At 39.1% G+C, this 16,563-nt stretch overlaps 1 protein-coding gene across 1 annotated transcript in view; it reads left to right on the top strand.

Moving 5' to 3' along the window:
- Positions 1–14,288, top strand: part of RAD51 (RAD51 recombinase) — a 28,635-nt gene extending 14,347 nt beyond the window's left edge. Inside the window, exons 5-9 of the mRNA XM_006831765.1 lie at positions 3,371–3,465; positions 11,510–11,623; positions 12,269–12,398; positions 12,594–12,715; positions 13,762–14,288. Of these exons, the coding sequence (XP_006831828.1) occupies positions 3,371–3,465; positions 11,510–11,623; positions 12,269–12,398; positions 12,594–12,715; positions 13,762–13,885 (585 nt within the window). The 3' untranslated portion in view covers positions 13,886–14,288. The remainder of the gene's footprint in view (positions 1–3,370; positions 3,466–11,509; positions 11,624–12,268; positions 12,399–12,593; positions 12,716–13,761) is intronic.
- The last annotated feature ends 2,275 nt before the right edge of the window (positions 14,289–16,563 follow it).

Here is a 16,563-nt window from a genome sequence, read left to right as displayed (position 1 = left end):
GGATGTCATGCTGGGTAGGGTGGAGGGTCAGAGAAAAAGAGGAAGACCTCCAACGAGATGGATCGGCCAGGTGGCATCATAGATGGACTCGGGGGTGGCAGCGGTGGTGAGGTTGGCCCAGGATCGAGCATTGTTTCGTTCTGCTGTGCATGGGGTCACTAGAGTCAGTTCCGACTCGATGGCACCTGACAACAACAACAACAAATCAGTACTTAGTACTCAGTAAGCATTCAATTAATGCTTGACTGTGTATCTTGACTTCAAAATAAGTTCAGACTTGATTTTATGAAGAGTGACCAAAATGTTGCCTTATGTTAGATGGCCCTGTTAGGATTCCAGTAACCAGTAGACCTGGCCTTTGGCTTTCCTTATAAATAACTTGTGGAAGGAGTGAGGGTGGGAGGTGCTGAAAAGAAGAAGAGTAGAACTAAGCTGTGGGAGCCGAAAACTATGGCTAAAGGGAAATGAGGCTGTTTAACATACCACGTGGACATGCGCCATTTGACAAGATGTGTGGCCTTTTAAAACAGAAATGTTTTCCTCAGGTTGTTTTGACAAAGATTCATGTGGAATAAATATTTAGAGTACTGTACACAATATCCATAGTTGCCTTGGTAACTTATCATGCTGACGCTATAAAGTTGTACAAATAGAATCCTAGCCTGGGAATGTTTATTAAATTGTGAGATAATGCTTATCAATAATAAACTAAAGTAAAATTCTTAAATAAACATATCCTCGCTATAAAAAACCAACATTCATAAATGGCTGAACACCGATGTTTGATTTTTTTCCTTCAGAGTAAAAGAATGCTAATTCGTTAGTACTGTAAATAATTACATTTCACTTTCCTAAGTACCTTTGAGAAGGCTTCAAAACATTTGTGAAAAGCTTGAATTAAAAGATACTGGAATTTTCCCCTCATACAAAGGATGTTAGGTTACTACCCATTGTCTGCTCTCATTGTTCAGATTTGCTCAACTTTAAATGAAACCTTACAATGTGTTGGGTTGTTAATGAATAGTATGGTAGTGTGCCCTGGAGTCGGTTCCAATTCATAGCAACCCTATATAGGGTTTCCAAGACTGTCATTCTGTATGGGAGCAGAAAGCCTCATCTTTCTTCCACGGAACTGGTAATTTTGAGCTGCTGACCTTGAGGTTAGCAGCCCAACTTGTAACCACTACATTACCAGACCTCCTTTGCTGTCTAATAGTGAAGCTATATTCAGTTGAGAGGTACTGTTAGGATATAAAAATGAATACCTTATGCTTATTTCTTGTAGTCAAGTGCTGTCAAGTTAGATTCATAGCAGCTTTGTATAGGGTTTCCAAAGAGCAACTGGTAGGTTTGAACTGCTGACCTTTAGGCTAGCAATCCAGTGCTTATTCTACAGCTTGCCAGTGCCTGCAAGTCAATTCTGACTCAATGACCCTATTTGGGGTTTCCATGAAGCAGCTGGTGGGGTTTAATCTCTAACATTTTAGTTAGCAGTCCAGTGCTTATCCTACAGTGCCACACCAGGATTCCTATCCTACAGTGCCACATGCTTATTCATAGTATTAGAGTAATTTTAAAATTCTGGGAAGGCAGTTTAACATAAATTCAATTTTACTTGCACATAACCTTTGAGCGGCAAATTTATCTCACAGAAAGTTTTACATATGTTCATGGATAAATGTATAAATATTTTACATAATGGAATTATTTAATTGGTGAAAATTAAAAAGAATTAACCTCATTAACATAGGAGGAAGAGTTACATTATGGTGCACAGCAGCTATGTCAAGTCACTACTTTGGTGGTATCCCAGCTCATTACACAAGGTGACTGGCTGCACTGGCACTGGGAAGGCAAGAATTCTTCTATTTCTAAACTTTTAACTCTGTTCCCCCTAGCCTCTGGTAACCACTAGACTTAGACAATATTTGTCCTTATTTTATCTAGCATATTTTTTCAATATTTATCTACCAGAACTTCATTTTTATTTTTAGCTGAATAACACTTCAATGTAGATAGCACAGTTATTTTTAGCTGAATAACACTTCAATGTAGATAGCACAGTAGCTCTATAGGATAAACATTGGATTGTGAACCACTAGGTTGATGGTTGGAACGCATCAGCTTCTCAGAACGATGAGACTTTCTGCTCCCTCAAGGATTTACAGTCTTGGAAACCCTAACTGAGTCACTATCAGTGAAACTGACTCTATAGCACTTAACCAACAATACTCCATTGTATGTTTATATCACAGTTTATTTATCCATTTATCTGTTAATGGACACTTGTGGTGTTTTCACCTTTGGATGTTTTGAATAATGCTGCTATGAACATTAGTATACATGTGTGCTGGAATTTTAAATATAAGTGTGTAGTATTTTCATAATTTTTTGTGGGGGAATTCTCAAAGGAAAATAATTGGATGTCACAAGGTCCTTAGTGGGAAGTGTTTTAATGAAATTTACATGGAATTTAGAAGTAAATTGTGGCTACAAAGTAGATTTTTAGGATGGAATTACTTGTTGACGTCATTCGCTTAAACTCTATAGAACTCATAGGTGTCTGGCATGGAATGGGTAGCCTATAACAGATTTCTGTGAGTGGCTCAGGAGACAGTTTTTATTGCTTTTTGTAATCCTTTTTCTTGTTTTCTGCTCATACTTTCTGCTGTGCTTACACTTTAAACTTGCTATAAATAGCACCAGTGTCCCAACGGGATGGTTCAAATTTAAGTTTCCATGGTAACTAATTGTGAGGCCTTCTGGTGTAGCACTGTAGGATCAGCACTAGACTGCGAACTACAAGGTTGGCAGTTCAAACCCACCATCTGCTCCTTGGAAATGCTATACAGGGTCTCTGATTCAGAACCAACTCCATGACACTTAACAACAATATATGCGCCTGGTGCCTTGCCAGGCCCCTTCAATGACCCTCAGAAATGAACTGTGCTCAGTAAAAGTGTAAGTTTTGGTATGGATAAAGGGATTGGATCAAGTTCCCTTATTGATTAACACTAACATAAATGATTTCTCAAATGCTTTCCCAATGTGTTTATGCTTGAGAGAATTGCTCAACCAGTCTTGTTTCTTGTGTTGATATGTAGTCACAGAAGTTTATTGCCTACTTCGAACTATATTTTCAAGCACTTCAACTCTAGCCTTATATGCTAAGGGATACAATGAACTTTACCTCTACTGGCTGTATTTCTATCAAAAAGGATACCTCCTCCTCTATACATCTTTGTCATTTTTAAGTTTTCCCCTTTAAGTGTTTTTCTCTTTAAATGTTCCTGCCTTAGAGAACTTGATCAATGGTATCAGAATTTCATTTTCACTGTTTTTTTTTCTTGTTTTCTTTTGTTCTCTCTAGCTTCCTATTGATCGGGGTGGAGGTGAAGGAAAGGCCATGTACATTGACACTGAGGGTACCTTTAGACCAGAACGTCTGCTAGCAGTGGCTGAGAGGTAGGTTACTGGGTTAGATGAGAGAAAATATGGTTGTACTTGTCACTCAAGTAATGTGGCTAAAGAGTGTCTCTTCTTACTGTACCACAAAGTTGATTCTGTGGTTTAAAATAAAAACCTTCCTTAGTAGCAAAAAGCATTCTTTAGTCATGAATTTATGAGTTGCTGTCACAGTGGATGAAAAAAAAAAAAAAGATCCAACTATATGTAGTCTTCCAGAGAAGTATTTTAGATTCAAAGACACAAATAGATTGAAAATGAAGAATAAAAAAAGCTATCCCAACTCTAGGCCCATGAACTGAGTAAGGCTGTGTGCCTACAACTACAAGCAAGAGGCTAGCTTGCAGGATGTGCCCGTTGGACATTTAAATGCATATACATATATAGTTTTGTACATATGCATTAGATATTTTGCTTTGTTCATTTGTGAAGTAAGTAGCGTAGTGGTTACGAATTGGGCTGCGAACCGCAAGGTCAGCAGTTCGAAACTGCCAGCTGCTCCGTGGGAGAAAGATGAGGCGATCTGCTCCTGTAAAGATTTACAGCCTTGGAAACCCTGTTCAGGGTCACTATGGGTCGAAACCGACTCGATAGCACTTAACAACAACAACAAGAAGATGTAAATGGGGAACCATAAGGAGGAAGTAGGATAACTTGTTTCAGGGAGGGGATTGTAATCATTGAGATTTAAAAAAGATATCCCATGCAGACTATAATCATAAAATTACTGGAGTGACTAAACTAAAACAAAAGACTAAGAGGAATATTTTATGAGTAAGAAGCCGCCAATTCATTATGAAGACACAATAATTACGCCTAACAACAAAGCCCCAACATAAATAAAACAAAAATTGATAGACTTGGAAGGAAAAATAGACAATTCTACAATAGTTGTTGATTTTAAATCTCACTCTCATTCATTAAACAACTAGACAGAATATCAGCAAGGATGTAGGAGACCTGACTAGATACTATATAAACCAATTTAATTAGCATAAAACTCCAACAAAACCAACAAAATCGTGCACATTTTTCTCAAGTACATACTGAACATTCTCCAGAATAGATCATGTGCTGGGACCACAAACTAATTCCCAATACATTTAAAAGGGTTGATATCATACAAAGCATGTTCTCTGACCATAGTAGAATTAAATTAAAGATCCACACAGAGAGAAATCTGAGAAACCTGCAGATATTTGGAAAAAGGATTATATAGCATGACCACATGGTATTCAGCATAGGAATTAAAGATTGGTTTAACATCCAAATAATCAGTTGATATAATATACCTTATTAATAGAGTATAAAAGACATTTCAATAGATACAGACAAAGCATTTGATAAAATTCAAAACTCTTGATAAAACTCATTAAACTAGAAATGAAAGGAAGCTTCCTCAGACTGATAAATGATAGCTACAAAATACCCATAGCTAACATTTAATTGTTAAAGTGTAAATGCTTTTTCCCTAAGATGAGAAATAAGTAAAGGATGTCCATGCTCACCACTTATATTTAACCGTTTACTGCAGGTCCTAACCAAGGTAATCAGGCAATAAAATGAAATAAAAAGCATCCAGATTGGAAAGGAAAGAACTGTAAAACTGCCTTTATGCATAGATGACATAATCCTATGTATAGAAAATCCTGAGAAATCCATAAAAATAAATAAAGACTAGAACTAATGAATAAGTTCAGGATTTATACTGCAGGATATAAATATGCAAAAATCAGTTGTATTTCTATATACTAGCAATGAACAGCATGATAATGAAATTAAGAATAACATGAAATAGCATTAAAAATGCTATTATTCCATTCACAAAAGTATCAGAATAAAATAACTAGGAATAAATTTAAGGAACTGTTAAATTTGTATACTGAAACTGCAAAGCATTGCTGAGAGAAATTAAACAAGACCTAAATAAATAAACATTCCACATTCATGGATTGAAAAATGATTAAAATGGCAGTTTTCTCCAATTTGAATAGATTCAACAAAATACTTATCAAAATTTCAGCAAAGCAAGGTTTTTCTGCAGAAATTGACAAGCTAATTTTAGTAGTTACACTGAAATTCAAATAACTAAAACATTCTTGACAAGAAGTTGGAGTTCTTACACTTCTAGATTTTAAAGCAGTATAAAACTGCAATAATCAAAATGTTGTTGTTAAGTGCCATCGCGTCGATTCTGACCCATAGTGACCCTGTATAGGGCTTCTGAAGAGCAGCTGGTGAGCTTGAACCATCAACCTTGCAGTTCAAACAGCTTTGCAGTCTGGCTCATTAAATTAATCCACAGCACCACACCAGGATTCCTTAATCAAGGTAGTGTGGTACTAATAGAGAATAAGCGTAGATCTGTAGAACAGAATTGAGAATTGATGATCACTTCATTTTTGACAAAAGTATCAGGGTAATTCAAGAGGAGAAAGAATAATCTTTTATTAAGGGTGTCGATGTAAATGCCCATGTTAAAATATGAGTTTAGATTCTTACCTTATACTAGATACAAAAAAGCAACTCAAAAGGAGCTAAAATGGTCACACTTTCACAAAAAAAACAAGTAAATTTCCAAGACCTTGAGATAAGCAAAGATTTTTTTATATGTAACACCAAAAGCATAGTTCATGAATTAATAAGTCGATGATAGAGTCAGTTTTCACTTCATCCAAATTATAAGTTGTGCTTCAAAGGTCACTATCAAGAAAGTGGAAAGATGAATAGAATGGATGAAAAACTTGCAATCATTTATCTGGTAAGAATCTAGTATCCAGAATATATAAAGAACTCTTACAGGTCAACAAGAAAAAGACAGCCCAATTAAAACATGAGCAAAGGAAGCAAAGGATCTGAATAGACTTTTCTCCAAGGAAGACATAAAAATAGCCAATTAGTACCTGAAAAGATAGATACTAATCTAGGAAATGCAGATGAGTATCAATGAGATAACGCTTTACACCCATTAGAATACCAACAAATGTTGGTAGGATATAGAGAAACTAGAATCCTCATACACTGCTAATGAGAAGGGAAAATTGTGCAGACACTGGAAAACAGGTTGGCAATTTTCCTTTCATGACCCAGGTATTTTCCCTTTGATTTTTTTTGTTGTTACCATGTGCTGAAACAAAGTATTTCTTAATTAGGTGAATTGTATATAAATTATGGCTCAATAAAGTTAAAGAGTGTGGTGACTCCATAGAATAAGCAGTAGACTGCAAACTGCATGATTGGTGGTTCATGCCCAGGTGGGAGAAAGATGAGGCTTTCTGCTCTCACAAAGATTTAAAGCCTCAGAAACCCTATGCAGGGTGTCTATGAGTCAAAACTGACTTGACAGCATTTAACAACTAAGTCAGAGAATTTATGTTTCTACATTCTTTAATATAGTTTAAAATAAATTCTCAAAATTTTTTATTTATTTCTTTTATCTGGTTACTGCTAACTGCAGAATCAAAGCAACCAGCTGTTCCTCAGAAACCATATACAGGGTTTCTGTGAGTTGGAACCAACTTGATACCACTTGTTGTTGTTAAGTGCCATCGAGTCAGTTCCGTCTCATAGCAAACCTGTACAGGGTTTCCGAGGCTATAAATCTTTACAAGAACAGAAAGCCTCATCTTTCTCCCACAGAGCAGCTGGTAGTTTCAAACTGCTGACCTTGCGATTCACAGCCAGATTCGTAACCACTACGCTACCAGAGCTCCTTGATAGCACTTAACACTAACAAATTTAACTGAAATCCTGTGATTAAATAGAATTTTAATTGTATAATAAGGTATTGCACACTCAAACTGAAACCTGCCTGGGTAGGGCAGTTTGTAGAAGGCTAAATTGAGAATTTTCTTTCCATTTTTTATAATTATATCAAAAGCCTCTTTTCCATTTTACAGCTTGATGTACATGTACGTGCATCACTGAGACAGAAAATTAGATTGAAGCTATGATTCCAGCATCATGACTCTCTCCTTACAAAATCTGCCAAGAAAGAATTATTTTCTAGTAAGGAGATCATAATCTTGGTTTTATAAATATATGTATATTGAACTTTACTCTCCCTCCAAAAGTTGTTTTTGGCACTCATAGAATTTCCATTTTAATACACTGTTTTAGTATTCTAGAAGTTGTCTTTTAGACAGATTCTTTAAAATTTTGTTCAGTAACATATAGAGTATTTACATAGTCTCATATTAGGATGATGTTATTGTTAAGTGTTGTTGAGTCAGTTCCAAGGAGCAGCTGGTATGTTTGAACTGCTGACTTTGTGGTTCGCAGTCCAATGCTGATCCACAGCGCCACACCAGAAGTCCCATGTTAGGATAGCTAGTAGAAAAAGGAGCAAAGTACTAATGTATACATAAGTACTAATGTTTAGAGATGAACCTCAAAAACATGCTAAGTAATAGAAGCATGGGGCCTTGAGGGTAAGGACTGTTTCAATCACCCACTTTATTCCTAGGTCCTACAACAATGCATTCATATTTGTTAATGAGTTAATGAATATTGTTGTTGGTAAGTGCTGTTGAGTTAATTCCAGCTCATAACAACCTTATACAGAGTTTCTGAGGAACGACTGGTAAGTTTGAACCACCAACCTCGCAGTTCAAACCAACCTTGGCTTTGAATGTTTATCCTACAGCACCATACCAGAACTCCATTTATTAATTAGGGTTATATTTATGGCTGCTTTATCAACTAAAAACATGTTTTTATTTTTTCAGTTCATTTAAATTGATCTTTCTGTGACTATTTTTGTTTTAGTTCCAGTTTTGTCATGCAGCTCTTGGTCTTTCCAGAATAACATTATTTCCCTCTTTCTGGACATTTTTTCTCTAATGAGTCCTCAGAAAATATTGATAAATGTAATGATGTCCTGCCAGGTACATATCCATAGTTGCTGTTGCTCTGTTAGGGTAAGTCAAAAAGTATTGCTACTAGGAACCCAATCCATGCGTTTGGATATATTCCAAAGAAGATGTGTTTGTACTTGTCTCTGATCAGTGGGTGACTGCAGACAAGTTTTCTTAGTCTCATTAGGGTGCCTTCCAAAAAAAGGTTCCAGCAGAACAGTGGCTTCTGAGGGAATCTCGTGAGTCAGTTAATTCAAGGTAGAGAGCTCAGCTAAGAAGGTTATGATGACTTTGGGGGATCCCAAAGGGATAGACAGGACAAGACATTTTTAGGAAATTCTAAACTGCACTGATGAAAAAAACTGCCAGAAAGTTGTGCTAAGGAACTTCTTTCCATCCCAACAACATACCTGAACATTATACCTATGTTAAGGAGTGGTGTCCTGAGAATTTCACTGGGAAACATTAACCTCATCCACCCAACTGCTCTGATCATGTCCCTTCAGACTTCTTTTTCCCAAAGCACAAATGAACTTTTTTTTTTTTAAATGTTTCATTGTGAGTTATGTGATAGTTTTTGTGGTGCTGTGGGTTAATGCGCCAGACTGCAAAGCTGTTTGAACTGTAAGGTTGGCAGTTCAAGCTCACCAGCTGCTTCTCGGAAACCCTATGTAGGGTTGCTATGGGTTGGAACCGACTCACTGGCAGTTAACAACAACATTTGATAGTTTACATGGGAGAACATTAGCTTTACATTCATCCTATTCGTATATCGTTTCATTTCATGGTTACAATCTCCTCCATGCATCATCAATCAACCAAACGGTATACCCTGCAAGCCTGGCCCCGGGTCGTCAGCACACAGCCCCTATCCCTCTCTGAGTTTAGAGTCTGCAGCCCCTCGATCTCTCCATGTCATAGTTTCTGCCTCCATCTTTGGTGTCACTGTTTCTCTGGGTAAGGTCCCGCACTCCGCTCTTCTCCCTTGATGGTCCCAGGACTTCACTGCAAAGTCAATCACTCCCCTCCTTTTGCTACTAAACATCTACCCTTATATTTCCAACCCTCACAGTCAGTCCTGATAATTATTCACTATTGTATCACAAGAGATCTATCCCCATCTCCTTTCATCAGCCCCGCCTAGACAGATTGGATACTACTCAGTGGAGATTCTGCCTTCCTCCACACCCTCTGGATTTAGGTTCCTTCTTGAAAGCTTGTAAGCCATTCACTTCTTGCCTTTGTAGCCCCCCCACTTTGGGTAGCCAATGTTCAAGTTGCCCATCCCTGTCTACTCTGTGTATGGAAGGGGTAGAAATGATCCTCGCTGTAAAAATTTGTTCCCTCTTTTGAGCTACTGCATCCATAGGTGTAGGTCAAGTTCATCAAATTGTATCAGATTACTCTTTTTTGCCTCTTCTAGTCATTGTCTAGCTCTGATCATCCAGTCATTGAAGCCAGGTCAAGTGGGTATTATCTGCAAATGTGGGTGTTCTTATGCATATGCACTCTCTTCTTACCAGCTGGACGCTTCATTCTCCACTCTAGTCCTCTGTGGCTATGTCACTGACTCTGGGCCAAAGAGTCCCCAGGTCTTGCCACACTGCTGGGCAACCAGGTCTCCACCCGGCTTAGCTCACAGCTTCATTACTGTTTTTCCCTCACTTTCACTTATCGGTGACCAACGTGGTACCAATCAGAGCGAATGTCTACTCGTGTATTCCCATTGAGTCTTAGTCTTGGAAGGGAGTTTGCTCTGAGGGGACCCGATCACTTGCCTTGATGTCTCCTGTAGGACCAACTTGCTTGTTCTTATAGTACTCAGTCAGACTGCCATTATTGTTTTATAGTTTTCCTGTCTGTCTTTCTTTCAAGAAGTATCATCTGTTCTTCTGGTCACTCCAGGCTGGTCTGCTTGTCCTTTCTAGATGGGGTTCCGGATTCCACCTATGGTCCTATTTAATGCAGAGGCTCTGCAGGAAGCTTCCTTCACTGGGCACATTGTAGCCCCATTTTAGGTATTCCAATCAGTTACAGGCAGAAGATGGACTTACAGGCTTTCTACGGTGATATTTCTGGCTATTCCTTTCACTCCCCCTTAAGTGTGTATTTTATAATGGTATGCTAGGGAAACCAAGATTCAAAAGACAGCTAAGCATCTTAACATTATTTTCTCCCTTTTGCCCATTCCAACTATGTCTCAGTCCCTGTATCCCAGAGCCTTGTTGTTCCAAGGTTGTGCATACATCATTTACCTCTGTCCCACTTAGCCCATGCAAACCTGCCTAATTGTTTTCCCATCTGCCTTGTTCTTCCATTCCCTTCCCCCTTCTTGTGTATTGCCCCCCTCCCAGCACCCAAACTATCCTGTGCTCCATGTTCCCCTCCCTCCCCTCATTCCACCCCCCTCCCCCCAAAATCCCAGTAACCAGCAAAGAATCCCCTCCCCCTTTAGTATAGGTTCTTTTTCTTAGTCTTTTACAGTAATGGTCCTATGCAGTATATCTCCTTTTGTGAGTGACTAATTTCACTCAACATAATGTCCTCAAGGTTCTCCCATGCTATGTGGGTGGCTTGCAGCTTCCTTGTTATTCTTCAAGGTAACATAATATTCCATTGTGTGTATGTACCACAGTTTATTTATCCATTCTTCAGTTGATGGGCAACAAATGAACATTTACAGGGAACACAATTTGAATCTCTCGAGGATGCCAAAATTGCCATATTGATGTAGAGATCAAAAAGTGCAGAAATTTTCCGTGAAGGGTAAGAGAGACGGAACCACCAACTTCAGAAATGTATAGAGCTAGATGGAGTATATGTCAAGATATAGTAGTGTCATATTTTGTTAATTTCAGTAAGAATTTCTATGATTTTTGTAGCAGTACTTTTTTACTTACCCTCATGTATGTGTGTAATTTGCTTAACTTGTTAAGTGCCATCAAGTCGGGTTCCAACCCATAGCGACCCTATGTAGGGTTTACAAGGAGCAGCTGGTGAACTTGAACTGCAAGGCCGGCGGTTCAAGCTCACCAGCTGCTCCTTGGAAACCCTGTACATGGTCACTATGGGTCAGAACCAGTTCATCAGCACTAACAACCTATCCAGAGAATTTCCATATCAGATAAGAATTTTTTATCTGCCTGGGTTCCATGTCCAGTCTAAAAATGTTCTCCCCTCCCTTCTAGATATGGCCTCTCTGGCAGTGATGTCCTGGATAATGTAGCCTATGCTCGAGGATTCAACACAGACCATCAGACCCAGCTCCTTTATCAAGCATCAGCCATGATGGTGGAGTCCAGGTATGTGCTCAGTTGTTGGTAAGTACTGTCAAGTCAGTTCCAACTCATAGCCACCCTGTATAGGGCTTCAAAGGAGTGGCTGGTGAGCTTGCAGTCCAGTGCATTAACCCCAGCACCGCACCAGGACCTCACATGTGCTCCGTTGTTGTTGAAATCAGGAACCTTCCCCTGAATCTTATATAAACTGTTGGGCAAAATTGATTGTAGCTTGGATTAGAAATGGGGAGATGAAGGTTTTAAGATTTTATTTTTGACATTCTTGTTTGTTGTTTAGGTCATTAGCAAACATGACATCATAATCCACCTGTACTTATTGTAACTCTTACAGCATTCAGATGTGAATGTTGTACAAATACTCATTTTAATGGGACATCTAGATACTGTCAATGGGAGCACAGTCCATACAGTAAACACTGGACTGTGAACCACAAGGTCTGAGGTTTGAGCCCACCATATGCCTCTCCAGAGGGAAAATGAGGCCTTTCACCCCTGTGAAGATTTAAAGTCTCAGGATATAGGGTTACTGTGTGTAGGAACCAACTAGATGGCACTTAACAGTATACTAATCAGTATGAGATTTAAGGGTCGTGAGGAAGAGTAATCTTACACTAGAAATGAGCTTCAGAGAATCCTTGTTCTCTATAGGTATGCACTGCTAATTGTTGACAGTGCCACCGCCCTCTACAGAACAGATTACTCTGGTCGAGGTGAACTTTCAGCCAGGCAGATGCATTTGGCCAGGTTTCTGCGGATGCTTCTGCGACTTGCTGATGAGGTAAGCTGAGGAGTAGGAGTAACAAATGTCTGCTTTTGCCCACCACAGGAGCCTGGCTGGAAGTCCAGGACTTAGTATCATTTAGCTATCAGATAAAATGGAGAGATGCCAGGTACTGATTTGTGGGGGGAGGGATGACAGCAGTAAGGTCTTTGGAATGTGGCTGCAAAAGTGGTGTTATCCTTTTCCCCTCAGTTTGGTGTCGCAGTAGTAATCACTAACCAGGTGGTAGCTCAAGTCGATGGAGCAGCCATGTTTGCTGCAGATCCCAAGAAACCTATTGGAGGAAACATCATTGCCCATGCTTCAACAACCAGGTAAGCTGATGGGACAGATGAATTTTTGGAATATCATATTAATTTAGTACTGTAGATATGAAAATATAGCATTTCCATTTAAATCCTATTAGAGTTACTACTAATGTATGTAATTAGGTACTTTGGAGTTACTGTTAAATCTAATTTTTATGCTTTTATTAGTACAGATGTTTGTCTTTTGATCCTTCATAAAGTAGTTAAATCTGTTATTGCTGAGTCAACTCTGACTCATAGCAACAACTACTCATAGGGTTTCCAAGGCTGAAGTTCTGGTGTGATGCTATAGGATAAGCACTGAACTGCTAATGCTCAAGGTCAGTGGTACAAACCCACCAGTTGCTCCTTGAAAACCTTATATAGGGTCACTGTGAGTCGTAATCAGTTCTCTAGCACTTGCCTTTTCAGAAGCAAAGTGCCCCATTTCCCTCCCACCAAGTGGCTGGTAGATTCAAACTGCCACTATTCAGTTAATAGCTTAGCACTTAATCACTGTGCCACCAGGGCTGTATAAGCTAGTTATTGTTGAGAGCTGTCAGTGCTATTGAGTCAATTCCAACTCACAGTGACCCTGTGTAGGGTTTCTAAGGAGCAGCTGGTGAGTTTGAACTGTCAGCCTTGTTCAAACCGGCCTTTCAGTCCAGTGCTTATCCTAGAGTGCCAGTTGTTACAAGCTTTCAAGTCAGTTCTGACTCACAGGGACTAGAGTTTCTCAGGTGCGGCTGATAGGTTGAACTACAGACCTTTCGGTTAGCAGTCCAGTGCTTATTCCTACAGTGCTACACCAGGATCCCAAGTAGAAGAATGAATATGAATAATTTATATGCCTCTCCTTGATTAAAAAGAGGTTTCAATATTGGATAATCCACTAAGAGTTGGCAGGGTAGAAATGTACCCTTATGCCTATGAAATCCAGAAAGGCTCCCAAGTCTTCCTTAGGTAGTACATACATACATATATCTTTTTAAATTTTTTAACTAGCATAAATAAAAGTCAAGAATGGAATTTTTAATAGTAATAACTTTTGTTTTGGCCTATCTCCAAATCAGACTGTACCTGAGGAAAGGAAGAGGAGAAACCAGAATCTGCAAAATCTATGACTCTCCCTGTCTTCCTGAAGCTGAAGCTATGTTTGCCATCAATGCAGACGGGGTAGGAGATGCCAAAGACTGAATCACTGAGTATTTTCCTTTTGTAAACCTTAAGTGCGTCAGCCCAATGGAGGACTGCTCCCTGGGGTTGTTCACAGTCCTCTTCCTGTTGTGACTGCCAGGAAAAGGCTTCTGGGAAAACATCTACTGTATTGGCTTTTCTGATGGTGTAAACAGGATACAGGTTAGTAGTCACAAACTGATCTAAAATGTTCCTTCTGGAGTATAATAATCTCTATGTGGTTTCTTTGGTTTTTGGAGGTGAGATACAGAATACCTTGATAACAGTGCCTTGGAGTTGACTCAGGACTACCAGCTGTGAATACAAATAGTCTTATGTTTTGGAGAAAACTAAAGGTAGAAACACCCAACTCTTCTCTTACTGAATAATGTTGAAATAAAATGCTCAAGTTATGTGGCAAGGGAATGGGTCTCCTCACAGGTTCTTTTGCTCTGTCAGTAGATCTCTTCTCTGTCAATCAGAAGCCAGTGTTCACGTTTGTATGTATGTTTGTTTATGGTTAGAGTCCTGAGTAAGGTTGTCAGGCCAGCAGCCATTCACTATCTTCTTACTTGGTGTTTGACGCTAAAACCAACTCAAGTTAATTCTGGGATCTTTAAACATTTCAGAATATTTAAGTGAACAGATTCAATGTAAGACTGGTAATAAAGTAGTTTTATTTGTAATGAATGTGCTGTTTGGGAGTTATTTGTGTATAAGCGGAATATGTCAAGATTGGGACTTCATAATCACTCTGTGGCACTGGCTGTTAAGTGCTATCCAGTCGGTTCCGACCCATAGTGAGCAACCCTGTATATATTGTTTCCGAAGAGCAGGAGGTGAGCTTGAGCCGCCCACCTTGCAGTTTAAACGGCTTTGCAGTCTGACGCATTAACCCACAGCGCCACACCAGGACCTCCTGCACGGCTTAGGTAGGAGTAATTGGTTTCTATTGCTTTTAGATTTGAAAACTGGTTGGAAATAGAAGTACAGGTGATGTAGGTTCCTATACATTCAGATGAGTGAGCCTAATAGAGAACATTAGAAAATATTATAAGATGAATATATTCTTTTTCCTGCCCTTCGTATTTCTATTTAAGATGGTTTTTAACTAACTCTTCCAATTCCAAAGGGCCTCTCAGTATTGGGGTGGGGTGGGGGGAACAAATATAAATCTGCTGCTGCTTGTGTTGGTATAATACTGTGTGTAGGGAGCTAGGGAGGCCAGTCCTGCAGCTCTTTTGAAAGAGTACTTTAGAAATTAAGAATTCGGCACTGAAATAAAAGTAGCCTTGTCACTTACTGTCCCTGGAAGCTAGGTACCAAATAAGACTTTTTTCTAAATTTTTGTCCTTTATCATATTTCCCATTTTCTGTGTGCTGAAGTTAGTCTTTCCTAGCTGGGACTTGCAGTCCAGATCTTATCCCAAATAATATCTGCTCATCTCAATTTTATCCAAAACTTTATCTGGTTTTAGACACATACCCCTCTCCCCTCCAAAAAATCTGTTTTCATCTTCAGAAACGAGTACATCAAGTCTTCTCTTTCATTTCTACACCACAAAACAAAACTTGGGGTGTTTTAACAAAGTCACAGATTCTGGAGAAAGAACTTGTTTCTTATATAAAAGCTTCTCAATCTTATTTAAGTAACTTTGGTCTAGAAACTTTTTCTTCTAGTTGAGATCTTCTTTCCAGGAGGGATTTAGACTTTGTGCTGTTAGCTTTGACTAATGGTGCACATGAGAGGGGTGGGCTAAACACAATCAGCCTCATGCAATACCAGTATTTTCACTGGAAATAGCATTAATTACTAAATACTAAACATCCAACATCCTGATTTTCTTATCTGCAATAGTGTCCGTTTTTGTTGCTAATGTGCCATCGAGTGTCAGTTCCGTCTCATAGTGACCCTGGATAGGGTTTCCGAGGAGCATCTGGCGGGTTTGAACTGCCAACCTTGTGTTTCACTGTCCAGTGCTGATCCTAAAAGAGCCATACCAGGAGTCTGTAGTATCTGTAGGAGGAAATAAATTCTGGAAAGTCTAGAAAAGGAACTAATGACTGAAACAAACATGTTAAGGTGCCAATGAGTCCATTCTGACCCATAGTGACCCTGTATAAAAGATTTCCAAGGAGTAGCTGATAAGCTTGAATTGCCAACCTTGAAGTTCAAACTGACTTTGCTGTCCATCACATTAATCCACAGGGCCACACCAGGACGCCAACACAAACATAGAATATAATTACTTCCTATCAAATTTGGTTTATTTCAAGAATGTGCCATAATGCATTTTGGACAACTCTTTGGATCATTGTTTGACAGTACCATAAACCTTTGCTACTACTGTCCTTCCAAAAACTGCCAGGACTCTAGAAATCAGTGTCAAGTCCCTCAGTCCAAGAATACAGTTAAAATTCCACATGATAAATAAGAGAGCAATATCTGTGGGTTGCCTTGACCCATTCTTAAACTCAGGTAGGTAGGGTGTGATCTGAGAACTATGTACATTGTGTTGAATATTAACCAGTGAAAAAGACTCAAGTTTAGTATGTCCTGTGCTTTGTTCCTGTGGCTCCTTGAAGTTCGCCTGCCTCACCAACAGTTGAAAGACAAGTTACTGCTTCATCTTCTCAGCTGTAACAAACTTTCAAGTCTCCACCTGTACTTGACCATAGGGCGGGTGCTATAGTAGTGT

Source organism: Chrysochloris asiatica, unplaced genomic scaffold (genome assembly GCF_000296735.1).
Source record: "Chrysochloris asiatica unplaced genomic scaffold, ChrAsi1.0 scaffold00004, whole genome shotgun sequence".
Taxonomy (NCBI): Eukaryota; Metazoa; Chordata; class Mammalia; order Afrosoricida; family Chrysochloridae; genus Chrysochloris; species Chrysochloris asiatica.
Note: the sequence above shows the minus strand (reverse complement) of the source record. Positions and strands in the feature narration are given on the sequence as shown.